Consider the following 20,259-nt stretch of genomic DNA (forward strand, 5'->3'; position numbering starts at 1 on the left):
TTATTATTATTATTATGGTTATTATTATTATTATTGTTCAATTGACTGCATTCTTATCATTATTTGTTTTGTTTTATGTGTCATTTCTCTTACGAACTGATTCATAGTCCTGAATCTCATCTGCTTTTTTTTTTTAAATATTTTTTTTTGATATCGTTTTATAGATTCTGTAAAAGAAAGATCTTCTTTTCGGTGTAGCAATTATGCTACCATATAACGAGAGTTTCATTTCTGTAAAGTGGCATCCACAGAGTTGGATGTACGACATGCGTTCATACATTCAAAATTTTGCCATTACTCAGGTTTTTATTATTGGATCTCACAATGCTGGAACGTATAGTATTGATGGAAAGTCACCATTTGGCAGAGATGCCCCTGGATTGCTCAGTAGGCATGCAAAATATGCCTCTCTATTACGATTCTTTGTTCGTGGGACCAGTGTGAAATGGGCAAAGTGTCAGAATACCACCATACTTGAGCAGTTGTCTGGGGGAGTGCGCTACTTGGATCTTCGAATTGCACCAAACTCAAAGGAAGGTGGAAGACTATACATAACGCATGGAAGACTTTCTGTTCCATTGAGTGTAGTGATTGAGCAAATAGGAACGTTTCTCAGGGACCCAGTTTCTGCACAGGAATTTCTAATACTGGATTTTCAACATTTTTTTGATATGGATAGCCCTGATCTTCAGGATCGTTTTGTTAAGGAAATAAATGTTTTGTCTAATCACTTTATACCAGTAGATATACCATTAACAACACCATTATCAGTTCTGTGGAAAACGTCAGATACGCATCGTGTTTTTCTCCTGTTGGGAAAATCTAAAATAAATTACTCTTTTGCTCGTATTCGTGCAGATTCTTTGGTGTCAGTATGGGTTAACAAAAAGTCTTTGAAAAGTCTACTAAAGGCCTTAAAAATGCTTATGGTAAAGGACCTGAAACAACCTTGCAATTACAGTGTTCCTCCCAGACTTTACGTCACACAAGCTGTTTTTACGCCGCGTTTTAGTACAGTGGTTGGGGGTATTTTTAGTAAAGAACAAGATAAATCTGCGTCAGGCATCCGAAGGGCAGCGGCTCATGTGAATTCGCCATTAATTGAATGGTTTTGTGGGCTAAATGCCCACTCAAATTTGGATGGAGAAGTTGTAACGGTGCCACAAGGAATGAATACGCATGGCAATATATTGATGTTGGATCACGTAGATATGGGGAGTTGTAGAGTACTGGGAGAAACTAGAGAACTTAACGCTGTTGGTATGTGTATTTACCTTAATATGTTGCGTTCTTCACGTCTAGAAGTAAATTCTCCACTATATTCGCTCCAATAATAAAGGAACTATGTTGATCTGTCTATATATATATGTATGTTAAGAGAAAGTAGTTTAGTTTTGTTTATGAGTTTTTGATTGATTCCTCTTTATGGGGGTTGTATTGCAATTCTTACCACTTGCTTGGGTGTTGTTTACTCATTTTTTTTTTTTTTTTTATATATATTTTGGCCTATTTGTGTCGTCCTCGCTGTTAGAGGGATGTAATATGTCACTATACTGATGAGATTTACTTTTCTTTTTCTTTTGTTTGTGAATATTTAAAAGTGAGGGAGGGGAAGGGAGGAAGGAAGGAACGATAAAGATCAAGATAAAAAAAAAAAAGAATAGAGGGATCTAGGCAAATGAGAGAACATGAAGTTCTCAGTAATGGAGTCGTATTTTCGGCATGCTCAGCATTTGAGTTCGGTGGGGACGTGCACCATGAGAGAAGCCGCGGCGGTAGTGGTAGTAGCAACAACAGCAGCAGTAGCAGCATTGTTGTTTTTAAATACCCACTGAAGGATCCGCACAAATACACTGCGAGGCCGTTTGAGTCTGCCGTAGTGCGTCTCACCAGAGAGTCCCTTTCAGTTTATCGACCCACGGACCGTGTTTTTTTTTGTGAATTGAATTGGTGTGATGTACGAGAAATACGTCGCCACACATCTAAAAGGAGGAACCAGATGTCGTACGAGTTTGCCTTCTTTACCCATGCAGCAGGTATTATTCTCCTTGAAACTTATGACATCAGGATAATAGATGGAATCGCCGTATCACTGCAGCTTCTGAGCGTTGGGTGTGTATTACAGTCTTCTAACTCCCAAACTACCACCACACCCATAGTAGCATCGACAGGAGTAACAGGAAGGGTATCGAGAAGAGAAACGAGTCCAAGTACTACACCGCTTACACAAGTTGCTCCAAGGGATGATGCGATTAGTCAGGCGCTGCGGCGCATCCGAGAACGTGAGGAGGAAATGCGAGAAGCGATTTTCTACGGGCCACCCATACAATCACCAGCTACCAACTCTCATCCGCATTTGCATTCATCATCTCCGCCGCGGTCAGAATCTTACCCACGTGAGGACATGCGTCCACCTCGGCGTGATGTGGAGTTAACGGCGGCCGGCATGCATAATCTATTGATGCTTCTAGAAGAAGAAGAGAAAAAGGCCACTAAATCGTTGAGAACACAAGAAGAACGTATTCGCACACTCTGTTCTCGCGAAGAAACAAAATTTCCCGAACGACTTTGGCAACATAAAGTTTCTACTCCAAATGATGATCTCATGCATCATAACCGTCCTGCTGTCGTGGTATCGGAGTCGCGTGAGGTGTATGAGCAAACTAACATGATGCGTGGGATGTTGAACGAGAGGCATAATCTGAAGACACAACCTATGATGTCCCCTAAGAGTGAGATGGACTCAACGAGACCTACACAGTCGTATGACGAGCCACAAGAAGTAGATCAAAAAATAGGGCATGAACCTATCCCTCACAATGTGATATCTGGAGACGTCACGACACACGGTGTCCGCGATGAGAAAGAAAGAGCAATTTTACCTTTGTTGAATTCACTTGACGAGGATACGAAGAGAAATAAAGATTTGAATGAGGGACGTCGTTTAGAACTACATCACAAGGTAATGGAGAATCAACAACCAATCTCTGTAGCTGGTGGTTTCTCATTAACGGAGGCTCTAGAACGGGAACGACAGACTGAAGAATTAACGCGACAAAACGATATGAAAAAGTCAGAATCCATAACAGAAGGTGATCACGTTAATTCTGGTGCTGTTACATTGTCAAGTGCAGAGGAAAATCGGGAGCCCAAGACCGGAGGTGTCTTGTATGGTAACTGGAAAGAGTTTAGAGATAAAGAGAGTGGAAAAGTATATTACAGGAACATTGTCACAAAGGAGGCCCAATGGAAGCCGCCGCCTGAGGTTCTTGAAATGAAACAGCGGGAAAAAAAAACATTCTCAGAAGAACCAGAGTCAACAAAAACAAAAAAAGGACCTCTTCGGATTTTGGGTGTTTGGAAAGAGTATAAAGATCCAAAGAGTGATCGTCTCTACTATGTCAATGGTGAAACAAAACAGCGAACATGGAAGGTTGAAGAGACCCCGTTTAGAGGCGAATAAAATTTATTAAGAGTATTATGGCAAATAGAGTTGCCTTAACGTATGTGCGAGACGTTGCATGTCACTTAGACCCATCATTCAACTAAAAAGAGGAAAACTACTTATAGTCTTATTCCCCTCCCAGTTTGTACTTGTATAGTTCCCTTTATGGGAGTCATATTTTATAACATATCTCCAATCTGTGTCAGACTCTTAAAAGTGAGGAAGCACGAACAACAACAATAACAATCAAGAAGGAAAAATAGAAGATATCTTGGTTTGTGTGTGTTAAGCTTCAGTATTTTTATTGATACATGCTTTTTCAACCATCCTTTGTGGATATGTCCTTTCTTTCTTTCTATGTTGCTTAGTCTGATTTCCTCCGTGCATGTGTGCGTCTGTGTGTGTGTGTGTGAAAGAGTTTTTCTCTCTCTTTGTCCTTTCTTTCAATTTATTAGTTCTTCTTTTGCAGCTCAGTGAATTCAAGTGAAGGTAGTGATGACATTGAAGCTACTCTCTGCGTTGTGCATATTGAGATTATTTCTCTTCTGCGCCTGTATTACCATTACGACAGTAAGTGCAGTCGATGAAAAGGAGATTTTCCTGCCCATACTATTAAGAGCTGGAGAATTAGCCAAGGCAAAAGGTAATGGAACGATGACAGTGGAGTTATCTCTGCGAGAGCGAGCTTTGACTGCGATGGAGAAAGCGCATACGAAGGCCAAGGAAGCTGCCATTCATTGTGCAATGGCTGCCAATCATGCAAAGGAGGCTGGAAACCGTTCTGCAGAGGCTGGAGAGACACTGCGTAAACTCGGTCAAGAAGCTGTCTCCCTAAGCACGGCGATATCGAGGGCTGATCAGGCCCAAAAGGAGGCTGAAATTGCAAAGGAAGCGTGTCTGAAGGCGGAGATTGCAGCTGATTCTGCAGAGGTCGCTGCTCTTACCGCTGCGTACGAGGCGCTGAAGCATGTTTTCCTTTCGAAGAGGAACAACCAAGACGCGGAAAAACAGCTTGAGGAGGCGAAGAAGAAGACGAGCACTGCGGAGGAGGAGGCGGAAAAAGCGGGGGAGGCGGAGAAACAGGCTGCAGAGGCGGCAAAACGGGCGGAAAGGGCGGCGGAACAGGCGGGTGCGGCGCGGGACACCACCCTTGAGGTGGCGCTGACGGCGCAGACACTTGTGCAGAAGGAAGTGCAGCTGAGGGAGCGGCTCGAGAAGCTGCGGCAGGAGGAGGAGGAGGCGGCCGCCAAACGGAAGGCCGCCGAAGAGGAGGCGGCGCGGCGAGCGCGGCAGCTGGAGGAGGAGGAGCGGCGGGCCCGTGAGCGGCAGAACGCCGAGGCAAGACTCCTGAACGGCGGGGCAGGGGGCAATGGTGGCTCAGGGTCCTCTCTCAACGGCGGCGGGAAAAACCTGAGGGATAAGCAGAAAAAGGGTGCGAACGGCAGCAGCATTCATGCCTCAACACTTGTTCCACTATTCCTTTTGATGTCGGTTGCCGGTTTCTTCATGGGCTAAAGGATCTTCTGATTTCTGCTAATATTCTCTCTGGGCGTCTGTTGGCGGGAGGTAAGTGGGCTTCACACTCCTTTTGCTTCTCTTATTTATATAATGATCTGGACTCCATGAGTTTTTCTTTTTTGTTTTTCTTGTGCTAATTGTTTTTCTTGCATATTGCTTTTTTTTTGTATAAATGGAGACACATGGTGGGGGATTGTTTTTTTTTTTTTTTTTGCGTTTGCGTCGTCCCGAGGAACGTGGGTATGCAGTGAAAATGGGCTTTTTTTTGGTAGGTATTTTTTCCTCATTCAGTACTCGCATGTCACCTAACGCTCTGGCGTGAATGATGATCTGCGTTTTTCTGCCTACCTGTGTGCTATAACTTCTGTAATCATACGCGTACACACATTTGTACTTGAATTTATGTTTTTCCTAATTTGCTTTGCTACATATAAAAGAAAATTGATGTATTTGGGCTTTAGGGCTTTCTTTTCTACTGTTTTTAATTGTAAGAAAAAATGTGTTTTCTGTGCGTTTTCTGGGTGGCTCCACAACCCCTCAGATGGTTGAATTTTTCTTTTTTATTGTTTTGCAGCAATGTGACACAAGAAAAAAAAAAGAAAACACTTGGTTTTTCTTCCCGTGATATCAGGGAAATTTTTTTTTGTCGTTTTTTATTTTATTTTCTACTTCTTCTTTTGACGGCTTATAGTGAGAGAAAATAAAAAGAAAAAGTAAGAAAAAACCCTAGGAATATTTTAAAGAAGATTCCAATATGACAGGAAAAGCCATGGCAGTACCTGCAACACTGATGGTGGCACCCAGCGATAGGGTGAAAATGGTGGAAATGCATCCAAAGGAGCCATTATTTCTTTGTTCTCTATACTCTGGGTTGATTAACCTGTGGAATCTTGAAACCCAAGTGCTCCTCAAGTCATTTGACACTGGTACAGGATTACCAGTGCGTTGTGTACGTTTCATCCCACGCCTTCAGTCGTTTGTTTGTGGTACTGATGACATGATGCTTCGCCTCTTCAACTACAATACAATGGAGAAAACCAAAACATTTCAAGCACATGATGATTACATCCGAGGCATCGCAGTACATGAACATTTACCAATTGTTTTGACATGCTCTGATGATATGACGATACGAGAATGGGATTGGAGCAAAAACTGGGCGCTTGTAAATACTCATGAGGGTCATTTACATTATGTTATGGCTATTGCTTTTAACCCAAAGGATCCATCGACCTTCGCGACAGCCTCGTTAGACTGTACAGTAAAGGTATGGAGTATAAACAGTCCAGTACCGAACTTTCAGCTTGAGGGACATGAGGATGGTGTGAATTGCGTGGATTATTATCCTGGTGGTGATAAGCCATACCTTCTCAGTGGCGCTGATGACCAAACTGTACGTCTTTGGGACTATCAAACGAGAGCATGCTTACAGGTTTTTACCCACCATACGGCAAACGTTACGGCTGTATTATTTCACCCAAGCCAACCTCTGCTTTTTACATTAGCGGAAGATATGGAGATGAAAATTATTGCATCTGACACGCAACGACTTTTGCTTAGCGTGGATCATTCTCGCATGAATCGCGGGTGGTCAATGGCGGCAAAGCGTTATGCAAACGTTTTGGTGGTTGGTTATGATGGTGGTACAGTTCTGTACAAGGTGGGCGAAGACAGACCTGTGTATTCAATGGACCCTAGTGGAAAGATCCTTGTGGTTGTTGGTAATGAAGTTACTCGTATTGATGCAAAAGGTATTCCTGCAGATATGGCTGATGGTGATGTTCTAACTCTTCCGACGAAAGATATGGGTGCTCTTGAGATGTCACCTTCTGCTATTTTGCATGGACCAAGTGGACAGTTTATCGCTGTTCTTGGAGAGAATGACTACACAATTCTTTCTTCACTCTCTATGAGACCTAAGTCATATGGTAAATGTATTTCTTTTGTATGGGGCCCTGAAAATGGCTCTTTTGCCGTTTTGGAGACTGCCATGACACTAAAAGTCTACAAAAACTTTAAAGAACGCACCACTATAAATCTTAATGAGACTGCAGAGAAACTATTTGGTGGTCCTCTTTTTGGTATCTGCACATCTTCCAGTATTACTTTTTACGATTGGGCAACGTTAAGCTTTATCCGGCAAATTGATGAATGTCCAAAGATGGTGCAGTGGAGTGACAATGGTGAAATGCTTGCCATAGTTTCCACAACAGCATTTTTTACGCTTCGTTTTAATAGTGAAGCAGTGGTAGAATACCTTGAAACACATGATGGTACACCAGAAGAAGGTCTCGACTTTGCCTTTGAAATTGTAGAGGAAGTGGGAGAAAGTGTGAAAGAGGTTTTGTGGGTCGGTGAATGTCTTGTATTTGTTAACCAGGCGCATCGTCTGAATTATTATATTGGTGGTGAGACAAATAACATTGGTGTTTTGTCACGGAATCAATACCTTCTGGGATATTTACCAAAAGAAAATCGAATTTTGTGTATTGATAAAGAAAAGAATATTACAAGCTATACTCTACGTGCTAATGTTATTGAATATATGAGTGCTATTGTCCGTGAAGATTTTGCCGCCGCCGATGAGCTTCTACCATCTATCGATATGAGTGAAAGACTGCGACTTGCACAATTTTTACAGGCTAAAAATTATCTTGAGAGAGCTTTAGAAGTCACCACAGAGGAAGAACATCGTTTTGATCTGGCAGTGCGATTAGGTAGATTGTCGCTTGCAAAAGAAATTGCTGAACAGTGCCCAACGATGGGACGTTGGAAACAGGTTGCTGACTTGGCACTGGAGAAGGGTATGCTAAAACTGGCAGAGGAAGCGCTTCTTAATTGCAGCGATAGCAGTGGTTTACTACTATTGTACTCTTGTATGGGTGATGTGAACGCAATATCAAAGCTTGGTGACGTATGCGTTTCAAACGGGAAGGGAAATATCGCGTTCACATGTTTCCATCTATCGGGAAGGTACGCTGATAATGTGGAGTTGCTGTGCCGTGCCGGTCAGGTTGGCGAAGCTGCATTCTACGCCCGTACATACTGCCATAGCAAAGTGGAAGAGGTTGTGGCAAAGTGGAAAGTTGCTCTTGCCAATCTGCCACGTGTACGTGAGGCTATCGCAAACCCGGCAGCATATCCGAATCTATTCCCAAATATGCGAGAATTAGCGGTAGCAGCATCAGCAACGCCAGCAACAACGACTACAACAGTCACTTCATCAACAATGGAACATACTCCACTGCGAGGTCACACTGAGGGACATCAAGGGGTAAGACAGCATGAAGAAACAGAGCAGGATGAACACCACCATCAACAACAACAACAACGGCTAGAGGAAAAAACTACCGGAAAAAAACAGGAAGAGGTTGATGCCGCAGCTGCTTTCCTGGAGTCTCCGCAACCAACAAAGCCATCTGCAGTCCTCTCTGCTAATGACGGAATGAATTCACCTGTTAACGTGCACCAGACGGTATCTGCTACAAGTATGAATTCACCTGGCGAATTACTTGCTGCTCCACCCCCTTCTTTGGCACGAGAAGCCGATGTGGAGGGTACGCCAGGGGACCCCCAAACCAATAGCAATGATGCTGCTGGCATCGATGACGACGAATGGGCTTAAATAATGAGATCATGCTTAACAACGAGATGAAAAGGAATAGAAGAAAAACCAAAACAAAAAAAAAAAGAAAGAATGAAAGGTATTGTTTTGGTTTTTTTTTTTTTTGCATACAAAAAAAACCAATAGCTATTTTTCTTTCCGTGTATATGAATAGAAGGAGGTATGACTGATAGGAAGAAACTTTTTTTTTTCTCTGAATTACTGTCTGCGTGATATTGATACAGTAACCTTTTTTTTTGTTACTATATTTTCATTGTGTCTGTTACTTTTGTTTGTGGTTCCTTGTTGTAGTAGTAGTTGTTGTTGTTCATTTTATATTTTTATCTTGTGTTGTTGTCTATTCGTTGTATGGGTTGCAACCTGAAAGGTGGGTATAGTTTCCTGCAGATGTTTAGCTGTCTTCGACGTACGGTGGCGATGACAGCGGTGTGCATGGGCCAGCGCAGGCATTTGCACCGGACGACAGCGCGGTCATTGTTCGCACGTATGTCGGGTGATTGGAAGTGCACTTGCGGTTTCTCTAACTTCGCCTCTCGCACCATGTGTTTTCAATGTCACCGTGTGCGGCCGACGCATCACCGCGGTGTGGATGACACACGCTCAGCGGACGTGCAGCACGTTGAGTTTAAGAAAGGCGATTGGGTTTGTACCTGTGGAACTCACAACTTTGCGCGACGTGAAATGTGTCTTACCTGCGGTGCAGGACGCCCTGGAGGCAACAGGGAAAAGTCCATAGGAGGAGGAGGAGGAGGAGGAGTAAGCGGAAAGATAGTCCCAGGGGATTGGATTTGCGAAAAGTGCAATACGCACAATTTTCGAGGTAGAAAAGAGTGTCTGCAATGTAGTTGTAAACCAACCATTACCCCCAATTCATCAGGAATTGGCGAAGACACCAGTGCCACCACTGTCACAGTCAACAATAACAAGGGTGTGAGAACCCCGCCTTGGACGTGCTTGACATGCCACACCGTTAACTTAAACAATGCCAAATCGTGTGAGGTTTGTGGCGCTGTTTACGAGGTGTCGTCAAGTACCTCAAAACCAGCCTCTTCACAGCCTTCTTCTTCACAAACATCCTCTTCAACTACACGTCCAAACGACTGGAAATGCGATCAATGTGGTTTTATTAATTTTGCATCCCGGGTAAAGTGTAAAAATTGTAAGACAGTCTCTCCTTTGTCAGAAAGCGCAAATGATCCATCACTCTGGGTTTGTGAATGTGGATACAAAAATTTTAGAGATCGTGAATCATGCCGAGAGTGCGGTAATTGTAGAACTTGCAGATCTTAACTTTCATTGAGAGTGTTGTATTCATGGACTACTTTCAGAGTTGAGTTCTATAGCCAAATCCCAGGTAGAGGGGCTAGTAAATGCACTCTGTTAATTATTTTTTTTTTCTAGTTTGTTTGTTTTTTTCTTTTTTAATTTGACCCATTATTTTCGTTTTTTTATTTTTATTTTTATTTTTGTTCCCATATTTATATGCTCTTACTTTGAGGTTTTTTTTTTTTGTTGTAGTCTAAATGTTGTCGATTCCCGTCACTGTGCCACCCTCCGAGAGGTCGGCGGTGCAGGCGGTGTGTGAGGCCCGGCGACAGTTCCTTGCGGCCCACGTTGCACAGTTGTACGCGAACACCAACCCGGCGGAGTTGTGGAATAACATCGTGAAGTACAGGGAGCGACGCGGTGACGAGAGCGGCGACTCAGTAGAGTCATACGACGAGCTGCGATTGTCTTATAGTGGTTATAGGAACATGGTGTACAGCCTAATCTTTCGTTTGTCTCCTGAAGAGGAGGAATCAGCACCATCAAAAGAGCGTGATACACGCAAACATCTGTACTTTAACCATCCTTTTTTGTCTCCAGCCACATTCCTTGCTTTTTCGCGTGCAGAGGATGGGACAGTTCCTGCCGTCCCGTTGTACGCCTTTGCGGCCAAGCGTCTTTTGCTCTATAGACTCCGAATTGAACTTGAGCTTGTTGCCGGAGTGCCGTCACCCTCATTACAGGATCCAACTACAAGAGTTGCGAGCCGATTGTTGTGTCCACCGAGTGCCTCATCACCTCTCTCCAATGGTCTCACACAGGAAGACATAGAAAGTTTTTTATATGAACTGGTGCCAAATCTTCGTCTTGTGCGAGATATGCCACCATGGATGCAGCCATATTACCTCTGTCACGCTTCTAGAAAATTTATGTTTATGTGCGATACAAGACGTACAGGAGCAATATCTATTGACAGTATGATGAAGAGTGATGTGTTTTCAGAATTACTCCGCATATTTGAGAGTGATGCGCACGATGCCATCACAACATTTCAAGTTGGATGTACTGTAGATGTTACAGCAAAGCTTGTATCACCAGATGCTGCTGATGATGATACTGTTCCAGCAATTGTACTCTCATACGAAGGTGATGGTAATGACCCAGATGATATGTATACGGTGAAAACATTAACAGAGGATGTTGTTTTGAATATTCACCGTAGTCAAATTTACTGGAACTCTGGTTCAATGGAATTTCTTACTCCAGATGTACTTAGTATGGATAACTGGTTCTCTCTAGCCCTTATGGGACGCATTTACGAACATTTCACAAGTTTAGATCTTGATGGTGACGGTGTTCTGACGCTAGATGAACTTTCGCGATACAGTGATGGTAGTTTCACGCGGCTGGTGATTGAAAGGGTTTTTGAATGTCACGTCCCACAGAGTGGTAATCGCCATATAATGGATTACAAGACTTATTTAGATTTTGTTATTGCTACAGAGCACGCTTCTACTTTACCTGCGCTTAAGTACATCTGGAGTATTCTGGATCTAGAAGAGACAAAGTCGTTTGTAACAGTTGAAACACTACGATGCTTTTGCAAGGAAATCGCTAACGAGCTTATTGTGAATGGTCTCATGGCAGACATCTCTGCACAGTCGATTCTCTCTGAGGTGATAGATATGATTAACCCAAAGTGGCATGAGTGGGTTGAGTTGGATGATATTGCGCGCTCTGGGCACCAAGCCACTGTTCTCCCAATTCTCCTTAGCTACCGCAATTTTTATGCGTATGACTGTCGCGAACAAACAGCAGCTGCTGCCAATGATGAGTATGCTTAGATGAGGGCATAACCGTTATTATTTCTAGTACTGGTGTGCTTTTCCATTTCTTACTATATATTTCTTGGTTATCAACTTTCCTGAGAAAAGGTAAGGAAAACTTTTCGTTCCGAATCCGAGTTAGGCAAATCAGCCAAAACACAAAGGTACTAACACTTGTTATAAGTTTTCAAATGGATTTTCCTTTTTTCTTTTTTTTTTTCTTTTCTTTTCTTTTTTTCTTTTGTTTTCTGTTTAAGGCAGGAGTGCACAGACACACGCACGATGGTGAACTACCCGAAGAAGAAGACAATGCACTGCCCTGATGAGCGCTGCAACGCTCATAAGAGCTTTAAAGTTGTGCAGTACAAAGCAGGCAAAGCACGTCTCTACGCCCGCGGTAAGCGCCGTTACGACCGCAAACAGTCTGGTTATGGTGGTCAGACAAAGCCCATTTTCCACAAGAAAGCAAAGACCACTAAGAAGATTGTCCTGAAGCTCCAGTGCTCTAGTTGCAAGTCGATTATTCAGAACGTTCTGAAGCGCACGAAGCACTTTGAGCTGAACGACAAGAAGAAGACTGGCAACAAGGACCCCACGTGGTAGACGTCTCTTTCCTTGTCTATTCATTTCAGCTTTTTTTTTCATTCTTCTTTTTCTTTTAGGTTTCCTTGCACCCTTTAATGGGGGTATGAGTTTCTTACTTGTCGTATTGATGCGTTCCGTAAAAAAGAAAAAAGAAAAATGAAAAAAAATATCTTGCTATCACTATTCTAAAGTAAAGACCTATTTTCTTTTTTTTTCTCCTTTTATTTTTGTTACTTATTATTTATTCATATATGCATGTACCGTAGTCTCCCGGCGCTGTGTTCGTTTCGTGACGAATAATAACCGTAATTCACGTACGCAACTCACCCACACCTATCTACATACATTTACACCCCCTCTCCATTACACGTACGCGTACAGTTATTCCGTCACGTACGTCCACGGTAACAAACTAGAGTAATAGCCCAACAGCAAGAAAAAACAGCCAGACCCAGATTAATTGCCAAACATGTTCCGTATGACTTTCCGTTCCATGGCACGCGCAAGTGTGCGCAAAGGAACACCGGCCATGAAGGTCGCTCGTCCGTTGAAGGTGACACCTGCAGCCAAGGCCGCAGCTGCAACAACAACTGCAGCACCCGTGTCGATTCTCAACGCCCCCGTCGCCCCGCCGCTCGTCGTGGAGCCACCGAGGATGCCATCGCTCGATCTCCCTCCGGCGGTAAAGCCCAAGGCGAAGACGGCGGTGAAACCAAAGTCAACGGGAAAGAAGCTGACAAAGCCACAAGAGAAGCCAAAGGCAAAGGCAAAAGGAAATGACAAGGTAAAGGCAAAGCTGCCCAAACTTGGCGCATCGTCGCCGATGAAGCTAAAGAAGACCAAGACCTCAAAGCCAAAGAAACCACTGAAGGTTAACACAAATACAAAGGCGAAGAGCACAAAGCTTATGAAGCGCAAGTAATAGGGCAACAGGGTTATCAATAAGATACCCTTTATAGAGCTCACATGGGTTTTTTTTTTTTATGAAAGTGGATGACAGAAGTCGTCCATTTTATTTTCATTATTTACTTTGACGGGCAGCGTAAATGAACAAAAAAAGAAAAAAAAAAAACGAGGTCACTATTTCATGTTATCTTTTTTTTTTTTTTACTAATCATTAGGAAAAATAAATAGGTCACGAGTCACTACGCCATTACACTTCTTTCTTTTTATTGTTTTATTTTGACTGGCTTTATGTTCCCCATTTTTTCTACCTGTTTGAGTTTATTTCTCTTTTCCTTATCACTCTTTTTTTTTTTTGTTTTTGTTTATACTGCTTCTCACTTCTCGTTGAATCTTGAAGCTGTGGAGGCTGGTCGCGTTTCTCCCCCTCTCTGCTTTAATCTCTGCGACTCCCAGTGAATTCGGATTCGTGTGCGATGCTTCGGACAGTTATTCTTTTTAAGAGAGTTGTCGCTGTGAAGAAGCGTGCACCGGTAGTGAAATCAAAAGGTGCATACACGACGCAAGAAATCACTAAACTGCAGAGAAAGCGAGAAAATGAGGCAGAACGAATCTTCCTGGCGAAGATAGCGGAGGGCCGGATGCGGCGAAAAAAGATTATTACAGAGGCATTAAACCGGGCCCTGCGCAAAGAGAAAAAGAAGGAAACAAGTTTACTGCTTCAATACGAGGCTAACAAAGCGAAAGCCAGCGAAGAGTTAAAGATAATGAAAGAAAAGACCCAAGAATCCCTATCAGCAGAGACGGGCCCGGTAGTGGTCCCCCACACCGTACCCAAGAAATCTTCATCCCCGAAACCACGAATCACCTTACGAAAGGACAACGCACTACAAAGGGAAGGGGAACTTGAAGCTGAGAGAAACTTCTTTCAAATGATTGAAGATTTGAAGAGAAAACGTGACGATGAATTGAAATTACTGGCAGAAAAAAAGACACAGGAACTTAATGAGTCAAAAGTGACCATCCCTGACAGTAGAGAGGATCATGATGCAACAGGTGATAGTCCTGATCTAGCCACGACCATCAAAAATGAAGTTACCATGGAATCTCAAGCTGTAAAGCACGAACCTAAACGTGCAAAACAACGGGTGAGAGAGTTAAAGGAGGCAAAAGAAACTCTTCTCGTGACAACAACAGAGGATACCATTGTCAATGACGTGATGACAAATAGAACTGAGGAAGCTTTCGCAATAGTTAATGAAATAACACAGGAACCACATCCGTCGAAAAAGGAAATAACAAAAACAGTTAAAGAAAAGAAAGCGAAATCTGAAACACCTCGTGAAAAGTCGCTAAGGAAAAAGCAGGTGAATGTTCAAGTGCCTGATGTGCAGAAAGAGGTTATCCCAATTGCTGCACCTACACCTAAACCTAAACCGATGCCTATACCAGTACCAGAGGCTACACCCACACATACAACAGTTGTCACTCCACCTCAACCAACTGTGGCCCAGCATCCCGTTCATGCTTTTTCGTTGACTGGCTTCAACGAACCTCCATTATTCTTCCCACCAGGGAGTGCAATGGATGCTGGGAGGAGACGTTTATCTGCGCTACCTTCCCTTGATTCTCCAATGATTCCACTTCGTTCGAGACCTTTAGATGCTTTTCTCCCCGTTGCAAGGGTGGTTCCAAACTCACCATTGAGTTTTCCTCCTAATGTGCAGCCAATACTGCCAACTAGACAACGACAAGTTACAAATACAGGGTTACATCGACTTTAGAGACGTTGCACTCACCGTGTTTAATCAAGATTTTTTTTTTTTTTTTTTGTGAAACCAAAATCTTGAGTGAGTGGCAACGACACAACAAATAGAGTAATTGGTTGTGCATTTGTTTTTATGGATTTCCATTTGTATTACTTCTCCAACCATGTTTTTCTTTTTATACCTTTTCCCTCTCTTTTTCGTGTTGGGAGTGTAATGTGAGTTTTTTTTTTTATTTATTTATTTCTTGTTGGGTTTTTTTTTCCGTTATATTCTTTTCGTTTGTCTATTATATTTTTAAAAAAGTGTGCAGATAACTTTTTTTATTTTTTTCTTTGCTTTCCTATTATCATTAAGCGTGTAGTAGATTGCCGTCATGGGTTCCTTGCGTTCCAGGGTTTATACTGCGGTAATGACTCCGTTTGTAATATCTGTTTGTGGTGCCGCTGCTGTCCTTTTGGCAAGAACGTTTCTGAGAAAGAAATTGAGAGTAGTAGTTCTTTTTTCCTCTGAGGAGCGGTCATACGAGATCCTTGGCATTTTGACAAGAACCGCTACTTTTACTGGCGATGTTGCTACTGATAATAATAATAATACTACGAGGATTGATGACAATGACACTCTCATGCGTCAAGGGGGTGCATGCGTGGAGGTTATTCTTAACTGGAATAACGCAAAGTTATTGCGTGTGCCGGCTTTAGTGTTTGATGATGAGAAAATGGGGATTAAAGAAATCTTTGAGGTTTATTGTGGTTTAGCGAGGAATAAACATCCTAACAAGCTACTTGTGTGTGATATGTGGAATTGCTTAATGTCATTGGTGGAACACAATCTACGTGGACATTTAAAGGATCATGATATGCCTTTGATAGATCAAGCACAAGTGGAAGAGCTACTATCACTTTGTATCCTGCTTCGTGGTAAGTACTCCATATATGGGTTAATGGGGATCCATCAGTGTAGTACGTTAGTGATACAAGATTTTCCTGAGGAACCTTTTCAATCTTTAAAGGGGACCTATTATAAAGAGCGATCGACTTTTTTAGGAATTATTTCCTTTCTTAAACTTCTTTGTAGCTCCTATTCTATGCGGCGTTTGCTGTTCTTGGCTTCTGTATTTTTACTTTCACCTGATACAATTCTCAAAGGAGTATTTGGGCTTGAAAATGGAGTGAATTGGACCCAACTTTATGTTGCAGAAATGGGGAATTTGCCCAATGTTGATGTGTCAAAAACGAATTCCTTTTTTCATTTTCTGAAAGAACAGATTAGGGGATCTACAGGACGTCTTGCCACAATTGCAATTGCTTCAGTTGGATTAGATGAATTTCTTTACACCGTTCGTAATTTTATCATGAACTACATTATGATAGAACTTGTAATGTCTTTTCAGCTTAGTGCTTATTTGGCTCTCGCTACTGTTGATTATGATCCTAGTGACAATTGGCCTCTATCATTTCATATTTCTAACGCGCTTTGGCATGTATCGAGTTCTGTTATGGGGGAACTACAGAATCAAGTACACCAATTACTGGAGATAGTTTCCAGTTTCTGGGTTGTTGTTCGATTTCCTATAATGGCAGTTGCTATGTGGTTCGGAACTCAATGGAGTGATTATGTCACTTTAATAAGTGAATCACTCTATCTTGAGTTACAATACGCCAAGAGTTTATTTTATTTTGGAAAAAAATCATTTAAGAAAACCGGGAATAAAAGTGATAACAATAAGGAATATTTGCATAATGATCAATTGGTTTTACCCTCACCTATTCGTTTACTTATGAAAACAGATGTTGTTAAAATAAAGAAGAAAACTGTTTCAGAATCAATTTCTTCCCGTTCCATTCTGTTGCCAAATACTTTTCACCAAAATGCACAAGCACAGCATGGTTTAGTGCTTTTGACCCTCATATCTCTAGAGTCAAAGGTGGTATTAGAGCAACCATGGATTCTCTTGATTCAACACATTTCTTGGCCTTTCTCCCCTATAGTATTCGCTGAACACATTATGCAAACACTAGAGGGTCTTGCACGATACCATAATATGACGTTCGTGGGAGTTGAAAAAGTTCAGTGGTTAAAAACAATTCTAAAAAACATAATATCGATGAACAAGGTAACTTCTCACTCTACGTTTAGTTATCATTCTAAAAGGGAATACGTTAAGGGATTCACTACTTTCAGATATGCAGGTGTTGAACTGGCTGCAGCCATGTCAGTTGTTAATGATGATCCTGGCTCAAGAAATGATATGTGGGAAAATTTTCTTCGTGATATTCTTAGTGGAATATTTAGAACAGCGAATGCGATACCGTTACTTCTCGCCTCTTCTTCAACACTCTATGCTCATCAAGAATATCTTGAACAAAGTCCACTTGAGCAGAATAATACTTTATCGCATTTGGAGTTTATCCAGTATCTATTTCCTCTTTTTTTAAACCCTGCTGGATTTTTCTATGAGGAAAACGGTCTCAGTGAGGGTCAGATTGATCTAGCATGCACGCAACGAAAATTAACCATGGGAGGTGGTTCATTAGGTTGCTATCAAGTATTAGAAGGATTGCAGAGAATGCAGAAGATTGATCGACCAATTACAACTCCTGTTCCACCTATTGAAGGTCCCTGGAGTATTGAGTTTCGTGATGTGTCATTTCGTTATAGTGAGAATCACCCATATATATTGTCTCACGTCTCATTCTCTGTTAGCAAGGGAGAATTTCTTGGCATTGTTGGATACAGTGGAGCGGGAAAGACGACGATTCTACGATTATTAAATTTAACATATGCTCCTACGTCTGGAGAAATATTTATTAACGGATTCCATATCAGCTGCTATCCGGTTCGAATGTTACGTCGAAGGATTGCCAGTGTGTGGCAAGAAGGAGAAAATCTCCGATTTTTTGATGGTTGTTCGATCGCAAACAATATGGCACTTGGAAATCTTTGGGCATCCAATGAGGAGGATATTAATTTTGCTCTCTCTTCGGCAGAAGCACTCTCCTTTGTGGAGAAACGATCATCCGGTATTTACGCACCTTTGCGGTGTCATGAATATAGTGGAGGGGAGTTGGAACGTCTTTGTATTGCTCGTGCTATGATGAAAAGAAAAACAGGGGTGGGCGTTTATGTTTTTGACGAGGCGACAAACGCTCTCGATATGATGACGGAGGAAAAGATATTTAATGATCTTGGGTTAAATCGAAAAAGTAGCACCCCTCGGGACGCTACCTTTGTAGTCGTCGCCCATCGTCTTGCAACGTTAAGAGATGCAGACCATATTGTTGTTCTTAGCGATGGCAGAATTGTGCAGTCTGGAAGCTGGGAGGAGTTGTCTTGCAGTGAACCTGACTCTTGTTTCTCCAGGATGCTAAGATCCCAGCAGGTTCCAGAATTTGTTTCTTGAAAACGAGAGTGATATAAGAAACCAGAAAAATGACTAACAAGGACAATCAGACACAACTGTGTCATTCTAATGGTAAACGTAAGGATGTTTTTTTGTCTTTCTTTGAGTGAGTTAATGTGAAGGGGGAGGGGGTCTTGAATTCCACAATTATACATCTTTTTTTGAACCAAAAAAAAAAATTTCTTTTCTTTTGTTCGTTTTTCTCCTCTTAATGGAAAGAGATTTATATTTTATTATTATTAATGGTGAAGGGTGTAAATGACTATTGTTGCATTGTTAATGCATGTTCCCAGGACATAAAATTCTTCCTTGATGCTTGTAAGATACAAATTATATGATAAAATTGTATTTGTTTGATGGAAATGCGGACTTGATAAGTTTTTGTATTGGGAAGCTTGCAGTAAATACATCCTCTTTTTTTTTTTTTTCTGACGCTCGTAAGTGCCCATGCAGGGACCTAGGCAGTCATAACGTCGTGTAAATTTATTGAAACCTTCTTATATTCCTTTGGGAAGAACACTCTCGAATGGCGTTGTACCTTGGGGTCTAGAATATAACGGACCCCACATTCTGGCTCAAGATGCTGTGTCAACATTTCAACTATATATAAGGACAATCTTTGGTGAAAGATGACTTTTTTTTTGATTCCTAAATGTAAAGGGTAGAATAAGTATCGAAATCATGTATATCATTGAACCCTACCAAATGGAGGGGGTCGTCCATCAAACACACGCACACACACACACAAAAAAAAAAAAAATGACTCCATTCAAACAGTCTAACCGATTCTCTATCTACATTCTATATTGTGTCACACCTCATCTCGTTCTTTTCCCTACTTGATGAAGGCACTGTATACGAGTTCAAAATTTAAAGTGGGGGTCTCTGGCGCCCATTTGTTTCCGATAAAATAAAACAAAAAGAGAGAATGAATGCATTTTTGCAGACGCATCCGTTGCACACTTGGGGGCTCACCCAGACGATTGCACTGCCCTCTAAACCTACCCCCTTGGGTTACACTCTTCATTTGCGGTAAGGGGATAACTGTTTAGAAATGAATCTTGCTCCCATTGCTTCGGGAATTTTACGAGATGGATGATAACAGGTACATTATTCCTCACCCAAAGGAGAGCACCTAACCAAAAGAAGTCGTGTGCTAAGCATCTCGTTTACGCAATCTTGATCCAGCATGGCGTTGTGCGCAAGTAGAAAATCCCACGAGATATTCCTGATAATGGGAGGTACCAGAGGGTAAATACTGCGATAACCAAAGGTAAAAAAAAGAAAAAAAAACGTGATTTACCCGTGTGGTAGGCATTGTTTTTGTCAAGTTTCTGGGGTTATGACTATATTTAAACAGAGCATTCCTTGTGATCTATTGCCTCGTTTAAATGGTGTTCGACCATGCAATGGACTTTGTGAGAGGAAGGACACATCTTTTTGAATGGTTATCAAGGATAAATATTTGAAAAAACAACAACTGGGTGTCTGAGGGAGACATTAGTGTGGAGAATGGTATCCACGCTACAAAGCACTGCAATACAACCCAGGGAAGTGTTGAGATATTTCATAATGCTCTCTCACCGCACAGGTGGTACTCAATCCACAAAGTTACTGAATTTGAATATAATGGATTCTTGTGCAGAGGGTCGGTGTCCACTCAAGAATTTGGTTGTCTGTTGTTGGTTGTCTCCCTTGATGCCTTTAAAGAGACGTTGGTGTAAGGAATTCCAATGCTGTGTTAATGTGTTCTGTCGTTGTTGGATAATTGGGCTACTTGATTGACAATGTTGTTGTTGTTGTTGTGTGTTTGGAGTGGGTGGGGATTTATTTTGTTATTGGGTGTGCCTCCTTGGTGGTGGACCTTGAGGACATGATGGATATGATTGCAAGGAATACGAGGGGGAAAAAAAGAAAAGAGA

The 20,259-nt window shown here is 41.9% G+C and overlaps 9 protein-coding genes across 9 annotated transcripts; all 9 read left to right on the plus strand.

The window, feature by feature from the left end:
- Nucleotides 1-203: 203 nt before the first annotated feature.
- On the plus strand, nt 204-1,334 carry TM35_000232580 (glycosylphosphatidylinositol-specific phospholipase C; the record flags this gene model as incomplete). Its single annotated transcript, XM_029027498.1, has 1 exon — nt 204-1,334. The coding sequence occupies one exon, from the start codon at nt 204-206 to the stop codon at nt 1,332-1,334; it is 1,131 nt and encodes a 376-aa protein (XP_028881353.1).
- A 344-nt stretch (nt 1,335-1,678) lies between these two features.
- TM35_000232590 (uncharacterized protein) lies at nt 1,679-3,463 on the plus strand (the record flags this gene model as incomplete). The annotated part of the gene is made up of 1 exon (XM_029027499.1): nt 1,679-3,463. The coding sequence occupies one exon, from the start codon at nt 1,679-1,681 to the stop codon at nt 3,461-3,463; it is 1,785 nt and encodes a 594-aa protein (XP_028881354.1).
- Nucleotides 3,464-3,940: 477 nt separating this feature from the next.
- TM35_000232600 (uncharacterized protein) lies at nt 3,941-4,960 on the plus strand (the record flags this gene model as incomplete). Its single annotated transcript, XM_029027500.1, has 1 exon — nt 3,941-4,960. One exon carries the CDS (start codon nt 3,941-3,943, stop codon nt 4,958-4,960), a length of 1,020 nt encoding a protein of 339 aa, XP_028881355.1.
- Nucleotides 4,961-5,717: 757 nt separating this feature from the next.
- TM35_000232610 (putative beta prime cop protein) lies at nt 5,718-8,588 on the plus strand (the record flags this gene model as incomplete). The annotated part of the gene is made up of 1 exon (XM_029027501.1): nt 5,718-8,588. One exon carries the CDS (start codon nt 5,718-5,720, stop codon nt 8,586-8,588), a length of 2,871 nt encoding a protein of 956 aa, XP_028881356.1.
- A 348-nt stretch (nt 8,589-8,936) lies between these two features.
- On the plus strand, nt 8,937-9,878 carry TM35_000232620 (uncharacterized protein; the record flags this gene model as incomplete). The annotated part of the gene is made up of 1 exon (XM_029027502.1): nt 8,937-9,878. One exon carries the CDS (start codon nt 8,937-8,939, stop codon nt 9,876-9,878), a length of 942 nt encoding a protein of 313 aa, XP_028881357.1.
- Nucleotides 9,879-10,111: 233 nt separating this feature from the next.
- On the plus strand, nt 10,112-11,698 carry TM35_000232630 (uncharacterized protein; the record flags this gene model as incomplete). Its single annotated transcript, XM_029027503.1, has 1 exon — nt 10,112-11,698. One exon carries the CDS (start codon nt 10,112-10,114, stop codon nt 11,696-11,698), a length of 1,587 nt encoding a protein of 528 aa, XP_028881358.1.
- Nucleotides 11,699-12,734: 1,036 nt separating this feature from the next.
- Nucleotides 12,735-13,187, plus strand: TM35_000232640 (uncharacterized protein; the record flags this gene model as incomplete). The annotated part of the gene is made up of 1 exon (XM_029027504.1): nt 12,735-13,187. The coding sequence occupies one exon, from the start codon at nt 12,735-12,737 to the stop codon at nt 13,185-13,187; it is 453 nt and encodes a 150-aa protein (XP_028881359.1).
- Nucleotides 13,188-13,644: 457 nt separating this feature from the next.
- TM35_000232650 (uncharacterized protein) lies at nt 13,645-14,952 on the plus strand (the record flags this gene model as incomplete). The annotated part of the gene is made up of 1 exon (XM_029027505.1): nt 13,645-14,952. One exon carries the CDS (start codon nt 13,645-13,647, stop codon nt 14,950-14,952), a length of 1,308 nt encoding a protein of 435 aa, XP_028881360.1.
- Nucleotides 14,953-15,310: 358 nt separating this feature from the next.
- Nucleotides 15,311-18,337, plus strand: TM35_000232660 (putative ABC transporter; the record flags this gene model as incomplete). The annotated part of the gene is made up of 1 exon (XM_029027506.1): nt 15,311-18,337. One exon carries the CDS (start codon nt 15,311-15,313, stop codon nt 18,335-18,337), a length of 3,027 nt encoding a protein of 1,008 aa, XP_028881361.1.
- Between the last annotated feature and the right edge of the window lie 1,922 nt (nt 18,338-20,259).

Source organism: Trypanosoma theileri, assembly GCF_002087225.1.
Source record: "Trypanosoma theileri isolate Edinburgh chromosome Unknown TM35_Tth_23_V1, whole genome shotgun sequence".
NCBI lineage: Eukaryota > Euglenozoa > Kinetoplastea > Trypanosomatida > Trypanosomatidae > Trypanosoma > Trypanosoma theileri.